General features: G+C 32.2%; 1 protein-coding gene across 1 annotated transcript in view; it reads right to left on the bottom strand.

The window, feature by feature from the left end:
• Positions 1–10,434, bottom strand: part of LOC106460337 — a 50,137-nt gene extending 39,703 nt beyond the window's left edge. Inside the window, exon 1 of the mRNA XM_013920064.2 lies at positions 10,056–10,434. Coding sequence (XP_013775518.1) covers positions 10,056–10,119 — 64 coding nt within the window. The 5' untranslated portion in view covers positions 10,120–10,434. The remainder of the gene's footprint in view (positions 1–10,055) is intronic.
• Between the last annotated feature and the right edge of the window lie 793 nt (positions 10,435–11,227).

Genomic DNA, 11,227 nt, shown 5'->3' with positions numbered 1-11,227 from the left:
ACACAGACTTTGGTTAGCAGACACCCCAATGTGTATTTGCTTTAAGAGAACACATACACAAACTTTGGTTAGCAGACACCCCAATGTGTATTTGCTTTAAGAGAACACATACACAGACTTTGGTTAGCAGACACCCCAATGTGTCTTTGCTTTAAGAGAACACATACACAGACTTTGGTGTTTACTCATCGATTCTTATAACAATTACTAGACAACTCAGAATTATTCTCAATCGTTGTAACAATCTGAATGTTCGATAAAAGCTGAAAGGATAGAATCTTTCGTTCTTAAAGCCTTGTATATAGTTCGTTAAGTATTAAGCATGCTACAATATTTCTTTTATCCTTGATGCTCCTTATCTTTAAAGTAAGTATAGTAAGTTTATACTCTGTCAAAGTAAAAGTTACCTCCCTCCCCCACTAAAAAAAGAGAAATTAGAAAAGACACTTTAAGAATTAATGAAAATTATTCCGCATTTTGTCTGTTTGTTAATATACTTTTGACCTTTAATATGAAACCTTTGACCTTATAGAATATGAAAGAAAAGTAGAGCATTTAATATACAAATCTGAATATTATGATTTCTTGATATATCTATCTATAAATTTTAGAACAAGTTTAAGTGTAGGATACAGTGAAAGTTTCCAAATGTAGTACAACACATCGTCGCAAATATACTAAAGCATTTTTACAAATTAGCCCTAAGCGTTCTATAAGCTCAATAGTGTCCGCTTCATTTCACTATTTTCTCATGGCATCAGCGCAGTTGGAACGTTTTATATCGTTCCTCCCATCCCTTCCTGGCCTGGTATGGGCAGGTGGTTAAGGAGCTCGACTCGCAATCTGAGGGTCGCGGGTTCGAATCCCCGTCATACCAAACATGCTCGCCCTTTCAGCCGTGGGGCCGTTATAATGTGACGGTCAATCCCACTATTCGTTGGTAAAAGAGTAGCCCAAGAGTTGGCGGTGTGTGGTGATGATTAGCTACCTTCCCTCTAGTCTTATACTGCTAAATTAGGGACGGCTAGTGCAGATAGCCCTCGTGTAGCTTTGCATGAAATCAGTCACAAACAAACAAACCCATCCCCTCAGCGACAATTCTCAAGGTTTATAGCGCTAAAATTCAGGTTTCTATACCCGTGGTATAACTTTGCGCTTAACAACAGCCAACCAACCAAACAAACTATTTTTACGCTTTTTTGCTTTTACGCATTTATTAAAAATTGAAAACTTAGGTCAATTATATAAAAATAGTTGGAAGTTTTGTGTATCTTTCTAATCATTTTAATTGGTAAGTATATTATCCTGCGATTAAAATGTCATTATTGTTATCAGTTAAACTCAGTTAAAACATGTGCTGTAAAACTGTGACATGCTAATCAAAAGTAAACATTCCAAAGCACTAGCAAAAACTCATTATGAAAGAACACTCCCAATAAAGGCCACAGTTCTTATTCACCAACTTAAGCCCAGTTTTAATAAAGGCTCTTCAGCTATTTCGCTATATTTAAAAAATAGAATTTATTTCGATAGTCCTAGTTACTGTAACATATTTCTAGTTTTATTTATTTTTACAGCACGTGATAAACAGTGAGAAACGAATTTATTAGTTAAGTTAGAAAATGTTTGGCTTTTTTAAATTGATATCTAGCTTTTAGTCATACAGTATTATTTATTTATTTTTCCAGAGTGGTCTAATAGATTAATTAAAGCTTAAAGTCAGTTGGGTTAATAACCCAGTTCAAAAATATTTTCTGTGTTTAACAAACTGTTGATTTAATAACAATAAGATTATTTACTGATTAGAGTTGACAGGTTTTATACCAAAATACATTTTAATTTGATGCTCTATGATATATAACGTAGCTTTTGTGTTAAAGATTTACCGAGTGAAATGCGAGAAATGGAGTCTTATCTGTTACGATTATTTAGAACATTATCCTTCAAAAGTGGACTCTTCGTCTCCCTGCTTTTCGGATAATGACGTAGAGGTCAAGTCTGAACTTAATTAGCAGGTTTACGTCTAGTTCTTCGATACGATTTAACTCGGTGAAAATTATATTTATTTGATTGTAGGTCATTTAAAGTGGTGTCTATGTTTTATTTCAGTATAACTGTACCATCTCCTATCTTGTTTTCCTTCCTATCTATGCTCTTTCTTCACTGGTCACACACTCATTTGTCAACCAAGTTTGATCAGTTTACCAAAGTCATGCAATATTTTATTTTTCTCACAAATAGATTGTGTTGTATTTGGTAAACAAAAGGTACATCAGTATATTCGACTGACAATAATTTTTTTTTACCATGGCTTCAAATTGCTTCACTAGGTCAAAAACTAACCATCGATATTCCTCACAAGAGATACGGGCTTATTATAGTTGTACCTGTATAGCATCGATTACATTAACAAACCATTTATTACCAGATAATTGAAGGTTAAGAAAACAGGATGTGAATGAAACTTCTCAGTTTTATTTATCTTACGGTAGACTTGGACAAGCCAGGACCTCCAGCTGGTGTACATACGTGTCGTTTCCACTTTGACAAAGTCATATGACAAGGAACTGATGCTTGAAAAGTGGCTCCGCAATGAGACAACGACGTTTAATACATCTTATGTATGATGTTAGGTATTATAGAGTTTAAAATAACACCCTAAACAGATAAGTTCACTCTAAACAAATCTTGCCATTTACCTAACTTGTGGGAAAATAGAGTTTTTCGGAAAAGGGAAGTTGAAGTATTCTCCCTACTAAAACATACAAACGCCACTAGCCTGCTCTGTTTCACGTCTACACATGTTTGGCACGTGGCCACAGGGAATAACACCATTTATTACAGACAGGATGCTGCTACTCCTTTAAAGTGTCGATTTCCTGTGTTCGTCGACCAAGCTCCCTGAATTATCTGTTACTGGAAGGATTACTATTATCAATAGGGATTCATAGTATATATCAGTATTTTAAGGGTATATGATAAATAATAGCGCGCACAGTTAGTTTGGGAAAATTATAAAACAGTGGATACTGTGTATGACGAAAGTCTTCATATTTCCCGTGGTCATCATTCGTGTTTAATTCGGTAAAAAAAAACTTCTTCAATTATCGAAACGTGTAAGAAATTTGAGAAAAACCTTATGGTTTATACACAACATTTGCCAGGATATCCTAATGAAACATGGCACCACGTTTACAATATTTATAAATTCTTAATGTATAGTCCGCCGGTGGATCAGCGGTAAGTTTATGGACTTACAACGTTAGAATCTGGAGTTCGATTCCCCGTAGAGAGCCAGATGTGTAGCTCTAAGCTAAAACAAACTCATTAAATCTATAAGACTCATCTCTAATCATATTTGAGTTATTTAGATACAAAATTCCCGTATTTCCTGACAAGTCCTGGGCTATCATGACCCATAATGAAACGGATATTTCATATAGCACTAAACATCTCTGCAGATATACATTGTTTTATTAAATTTTGAACGTTAATCTTGTATATAGAAACAAATAAAACAAATTCACACTCACAAAAGATCTATTATCAGAGCTTAATTTTCTTTAGTAGAAAAACTAATGCCTAATATAATTTCCTGTAATACACGTAAATAATTTCTAATTATGTTTTAAATTCTTATATACATATTATTTGAAGAAAAAAAAAAGTCAAACATCCAGATTTAAATCTTTTCGTTTTCGTGTACATTAGCACCCTCTAACTGTCGTCTTCAGTACAATATCTTTAGTGCACTGGGAACAATGAGGATCTCAAGGTTTTGTCACTATACTTTTAATCAGCGATTGATGTACACAAATTGTTGGTCAAATAGAAAGAAATTAAGAGTTTTCAATCTTAACGATAATATTTTTTACTCATATGACCATGATGTAATTTTTAAATAGGTCATGTAAACATTGCTCTTGAAGTAACAAATCATTAATATTCCTTACAACTGTTCTTACTTGAATAATAAATTGTTAACACTAAGGTCATTGAAACCAAATTATTGAGAGCCAAAAGACTCGTTAATGTCAGTAAATATTTTTGAAATAAATCAAGTAATACAATAGCTGGAGAACTAACCAAAACTAATGTGAATGGCATATCCTAACATCATTCACGAAGGCGGCGTGGTACTCTTATGTAAAAACCTGCTACAAGAACAAAAGTTTCAAGGAAAGAAAGAGAAACTTCAAAGACATTGTTGAACCTAAGTTATTGGTTACAACAGGAAAGGCAGTATACAAAAACTACTGAAGACGTACTCACTACTCACATCTTGAGTATGTATACATTAGCGTAAGAACACACTAAAATTATGGTCTGTTTGCTTTAGCGGTGGGTCTTGGGAAGCATGTTTACTGCACTATTTCCTGTCGCGCAGTAGTTAGAAAAACATCGTGAATAATGTCGCCAGACGGTTTAGATCAGTGACAGTTCACATAGTATTTTGAATGCAGTATCAAGGGACGCACAGTAGTTATCAATTTGAAAACGATTCAGTGTTTTATTCAAGTTTAGTGGTGTTAAAAGTTTTTGATTAAATGTTATTTGGTTAAAGCCATTTGTTTTATACATATTTGTAATTTCCACCAATGTCCATGTATTTCATTTACCGATAACCTGCTTATGGGGAAAATTATTAATAGCTTTTTGACTTTACAGATAAACCACATCCACCAGTTCATATCCATTTAGCAAAAACATAGCCTTAAAAATCTGACAGTAATAAGGCTTTGCATCAGAAAACAATATACGTCATTACCATACCAACAACAGTCATTAAATAAACCCTACCCAAACTTATTATTATCCTATTTAGACTTGTTCTTAAACGGCAAAAGCGAAATAAGAAAATGAGAAGTGTCCAAAGAATTCTAATACAAATTTAGAACGCAAGGTACAAAGGGGGTAGTAGTAATAAGTAATCTTATACAAAAAATATATAACCAAATACAAAACAAAACGAAATCTGAGACAAGGAAGAAAACAAATAAACAAATAACTAGAGCATTAACACAACATTTTCTTTACTATTTATAAGCTTTCTACAAAGTTTCTAACCAAATGAAGGCTGAGTCAATTGTTAGCCTTTTTACAATTTCATTTTTATTTCTTTTCACTATTTCGATTTTCAATGAGATCGGTAACAAGTAAAACATTTTAGGTCCAAAGTACATTGAAGTTCCTTGAGCAATATTTTTGAGCATGTATGGGATTTTAATCCATTTATCAGATCGAAATCTGGTAAGGGATTTGTGATCAACAAATGAAGAAGTATTCAAATGCCGTCTCATCCACCCAGTGTCTCATCGGTAATCTTGATGGCTTTTTTTTAAAAACCGGGTTTCGATACCCATTATGGTCAAAGTGCAGATAATCAATTATGTATCTTTGTAGTTAAATACAAACAATCAAATGTGCATGTATATTAATAAGTAGAACTTTGTATCAAAACTGCCTGCTGGTCGTAAGTTTATACTCTATAAAAAAAAAAAGAAGATTTATGGGGTGGTGAACAGGATGATTAAAATGGTTTTATATCTTTGTTTGTTTGCAATTAAGCACAAAGCTACACAATGGGCTATCTGTGCTGTATCCACTACGGGTATCAAAACCCGATTTTAGCGTTATAAGTCTTCAGCCTTACCGCTGAGACATTGGAGACGGTTATATATATAATAATTTTTTGAACTTTAATCAAAAATTTAATATCATTTGAGTGTAATTCCACCATCCTTTTCTATCATATAACAAAATCGATTGATTAAATACATAATACATTAACTTTAAAAAGGTTAAGACGAAATACTGGCTGTTTAAATACCTCTGTAGTAATTTTCTAATCCTACAGCTAACACATAATTCCACATAACGAAAATTATCTATTGTAATCTTTAAATATTTTATTATCTTCACTTCACTTAAAATGAGACAAATGTAATACCCTTTATTCCAATCACTAGAATGAACAAGTAATATTTTGTTAATCGATTATCCGAAATCGTTATAGAAAGAGTCATATATTTTCTTTTTTTCTATATCCAATATCAAGAGATTATTATCTAACTTATATTTACCGTACTTATTCTCTGTCATGCTTTTTGGAATACTTAATTCCATATATTACTTTTAAAGACTAAGGCTACATCATCAGGAAACATAACTATATCAGAATATATTAGATCATTTATAGTACACACGCTGTTTATGTAAATTTTCTTAGAGTGTGAGTCCAAATACAGAAATTATAAGTCTTTGAATGACTATATTTACCCTTGATTCATGCACGTCGAATCATTTTTGTTAGGTAATATGTAAACAAATTTAAAACAATACCTCGAACACCAAACCTAAGAAAACGCTTGATATATTAAGGTTACTATTAAACCCCTCGTAAATAGGATTAGTTAATTTACTAATAGCCATACTAATATTAAACTTTTTCTCGGAAATTAACGAATATTAAATGTTAGGAGACAATTGATTAGAAAATTGATTGGAAATATTTCAATTATTTGTGAAAAAAAAAAAGTCATTAACGAAATTGGACGACAGTTAGGCATCTGTAACTTTTCACCTGTCTTATAAATTGGAATGACTACTGTTGTTTTTAGCTTCGTTGGAAATACACTCTCACTAAAACTTAAGTTAGTAATATATTTTAATAGTTTCAATATAAGATGATTGCATACTTTCAGTGCATGAGGATGTATTTAGCTAAATTCCGGAACAGTATTATTCTTAAGAGTACTTATAAATCGTTCGATTTCTGTATTAGTAACAGGCTGTAGAAAACATATTTTGTTAAAAGATTCATTTTTATGTACTTAAAACGTAGATATTACTATTTGATTTTGAGTTAACATTTTTTTCCATAGTTTTACCAACTGATACAAAATAAATATTAAACTCATTAACTATTTCTGTTCGAGATTTACACGGAATTAAGATTCCATTGCTTGCAATAATACCGCTAACTCCAAAGGTACTTATTTTTAGTTACTAACTTCGTTAATGACATCCAATTTAGGCTTAGAATCATTTTCACATGAAATCTATTTTCAGTTTGAGTTTTTTAGTAATATATATCTTTATATTTACTTTTCTCTTTCTAATTTCAGTGAAATTAATAGCGTATATGGTAAGAATTCTTCAGAAGTACTTATTCGTGATTTATTAACATGTTCATACTTATATTTTTGGCATTTCATAGTTAGCTATACTTAATACTGATGGTATTACAAACTGTTTACAGTCAACATAATTATTACTAATTTGCCATGCTTTAGGGAAATGATAAGTAATATATGTTTTAATAATTGTTGGTTGTGGTTTTAAATCTTTTTCTTTTCAAATATACGACCAATACAAGGCAGAAAAATTTCCAGTAGATTGACTAATACATGAAAAGTAACCTTATCCATACGTTAAATTCAGGTATCAGTGGAGTTTACAGTTTTCTTATCTATATTCATGTTAACATCATCAATCAAAATATTGTTGTCAGAACTAATTGATAAGGAAAGCAAATGATTAGGTAAACTACTTAAGAATAATGTGACATCATTATTCGGAGAGCAAATGAGACATTTTAAAGAAAAACATTAATTTTTTATTGTAATTATACAATAATTACATTATTCAATTTCTTCAATATTTACAAATATAGGGTTATATTTTTCAACGCGTAAACTGAAATATCATCATAGTTATTACATTTATTGTTATTATTATTATTATAGAAACAGTAACCAGAATAATAAAACACGAATTAGAATATTCTAACCAGGTTTCAGGAAGCGCAATAGATTCATTAATAATAATAATAATGGTAATAATACCATTCTTTTATCAAAAGGTAACTTTGAGCTACGAGTATCCACATGGAATAGTTTAAGCTCATTATTACTATTATTAAATATAATTTCACAATCATTAAGATCATCAAATATTAAATTTTTTAAGTTAATCTAATAATTCTGTGATTTAATTAATATATCTATTCCCAAGTTAACTGATAACAAGACAAAATAACTTTGCATCCAATTCTCCCTGTTTTGTACCAAAGTAAATCGTAAAATGATTGGTTTATTCTTGTTGTAAGGTGGAACTCTATGAGCAGTATTGATTTCTGTTTTGTTAAAAGGAAGTTTTATAGGTGTTGTAACACCGCAATAAATACAGATATTAAGAAACTAATTCTCAAAATCACGTACGGTGAAAATAAGTCCTATTTATAGCTTCATTTATCAGATTTTTTTAAACTAACGTTTGGCGGGCTTCTCGGAATGTTTATGGGAGCCGCTAGTTGGACAACCCAGATTAAGTGAAAATAAATTACTGTAGATGAAACATCAATTCTGGCAGTCTTAACAGCTATATAACTAAACGACCTGCTCATTCCGATAATATATTACTTTGTAGGCCAAAGGATAAGGTCAGCTGTGTTTTTCTGAGAGTATGCTGTGGTTCAACATTTCAAATGTGTGTCATCTTATAGCTACGAAGACGAAAACTCCCAGTTGCGCAGTTAATAAAAATATGAAAATAAATGTGTTTTTATAAATATACAATGTTATAAAAGCTCTCCTATATTTCTGAAAAAGTAAAAAAACAGCATTTGAACTTAGTTTTATATCTATCGTTTCGTTTAGAACGTAGGTGTAGTGATCAGTCATTTATATAATTAAAGGAGTAATGTGCGTGAGTACGAGGGAATCTTCTTAAGCTTCATTAAACTATGCACAAATGAAGTTAAGTGTAAGGAAGTACGGACGACGTCATAATAGAAGGGTTGATGTAGATAGTACTATGCATTGCAAAGGGAAATTTACTTGGGGAATGGGTCTGTCATTCCTCAGAGCCCCATCTCAGACAGCAGTGTTTATGTGTTAAGGTTTTGTGTGTGCATTTCTTCAGTTGTTTATAGATACTTAGAGCACCTGTTGAATAAGAACCTCTGAGCAATATCACCGAGTTTTAATACTTGTCCTCGATACCCATGTTTTGAAAGTGTTTTACTAGATAAGTTGATTGGTTAGTCATTTTTGATCAGGCCTTTCGGCTCAGTGTCTTTTGTGCTAGAGATCTTTGGTGGGTATTACGTATTGTGGAATAGGTTTAACCAATTTAGGTTTAACCTCGTAGTCATATAGATGCCCCGCACGGCCGTCAGATTCGTTCAGAACTTTACCTATCTATACCTTATACGTGAGTATTCTAAGCAAGTCATTTATGTAGGGCAACAGAAGTAATCCTGATTGGTGGGTGGTATTTTGTACTTCCATCCTAACGTAGCCTCCTATTTTAGGAGTGTCGGTTTAAAACGATATTTAATGTTGTGTATAGAGATATATTTCGTTCGTATTGTTATTCAATATATTGTTACATTTTAATTCCTTTAAATACACAGCACTGCCTTTACATTTTAAAACTACTTGCATTCAAATACAAAATACACCCCCCCCCCAAAAAAAAAATTCATTATATTAGAATGTTCACGAATCTCAAGGTTAAAAGATTAAAATCAAACAGTTAATAATAGCTTGACTTGTCTAATAATGCTGTGTAGTAGTTGAAACAGAATAGCAGGCGATAAACATATACTAAACATACAACAGGTAGATTTAAATGAAACAATGATTAATCCAGTAAAAGTCCCGACCTACACAAAAAAGTTACAAATATATATTTGAAATTAGAACACAGCCGCACTTAAAGTAACTCAGTGAATCGTGAGAACATTTTCATATTAATCATCAGAAACGTTCACGTATTGTAAATAACTGAGATGGGTCTTCATAAACGTCACTTGACCGGAATATTAACAGTTTTTAACAGCTATCTAAACCATTTTTAATACTTCAACCGTTACTATAGCATTATAAAGCTGGGACACAATAAGAAGTAATGAGAACGGTTCACTGAGGTTATCAAACTTCCAACCTTAACTTGGACTGACTGAACTTCAAATGGTGTTTGAAAAACCCTCACTATCCTAGTGAACATGGGAACATCAAACAAGAAGTATATAAACGATAGCCTCTTACTCTTAGTCTTGTATTGACTTGATGTTCGTCTATCAGACCAGGAATACCGTCGGACATCTCTCATGGTGGTAATATACTAAGTTCACCTGCTTCCTTCTGACTTTCAGTGTTCGATATGTTCATGTGTACGAATTAACCACTAATGTTTACAGTTCTTAACGCATGGTTCGCACAGAAACCTGTAATATATTTCGATTTAAATAAAGTAGATAAGTAATTCTAAAACCTAATACAAGTGTAGCAGGAAGTCAGCGTAGTGGTTTCAAGTAATGGTGCTAGTAAATCGTTACATCTATACTCCACACATGCATTAGATATTGACACGATCAACCAGTCATCACGGAGTAACGCAAGTGTTGTAAAGCTGTGTCAGTAATGTCTGTTTGATTCCCAGGAAGCAGTGAGATGGCGCTGATGGTAAGCAAAGGAACGTTCGTTTGACAGAATCAGGGTGACTATCACAGAACATCCTGTCACGAAGTAGGCTGTCAAATCTGAAAGACAGATACACTTTCTTGTACAGCCGTCATCCCTGAGATATCTTTCCGTTCTGGTAAACAGTCTTAAATATGTGCATTACATCCAAAGAACCCTAATATCACTCAAAAACCACTTAACATAAAGCTTAAAAAAGATCTTTTTACGCACATATTCTAAAATAATATCTGAAGTGAAGCTATTGTTGGTGTAAGCATTTTACTGAAATGCACAAAAGGTTGTGTAATATATATATACATATATATTCAATTTCCATCTATTTTGCCTGGACAATTACCCGGTCGGTCACGGGTAAGTAAAATCGAGGGCTTGATTCCTCACGGTGGACTTAGCAAAGATAGCACATTTTGTAGTTTTGTGTTCAAACAAAAAAAAATTGCCTGGATATATATATATATATATGTGTGTGTGTGTGTATGTATAAAATGTCTAAGCTGAATATTTGCATGAATATAATATTTCCGTATGAAGTAATAAAAATGGAGAAAAGTGACTGTTTGCAAATGTCTTTAAAACATAAATATCATATACACTTTGCTGTGGTATACCCTGAAATTGTAATAACGTTACAGAAAAACTCTGTGTACATGTATATACTACTTGATTATACAATTATTCTTAGTTAATGAACCGTTGCAAGTAAGCAGAATAAATCAGCCACGTTTTTTTTTCTG

Source organism: Limulus polyphemus, unplaced genomic scaffold, assembly GCF_000517525.1.
Source record: "Limulus polyphemus unplaced genomic scaffold, Limulus_polyphemus-2.1.2 Scaffold1, whole genome shotgun sequence".
Taxonomy (NCBI): domain Eukaryota; kingdom Metazoa; phylum Arthropoda; class Merostomata; order Xiphosura; family Limulidae; genus Limulus; species Limulus polyphemus.
Note: the sequence above shows the minus strand (reverse complement) of the source record. Positions and strands in the feature narration are given on the sequence as shown.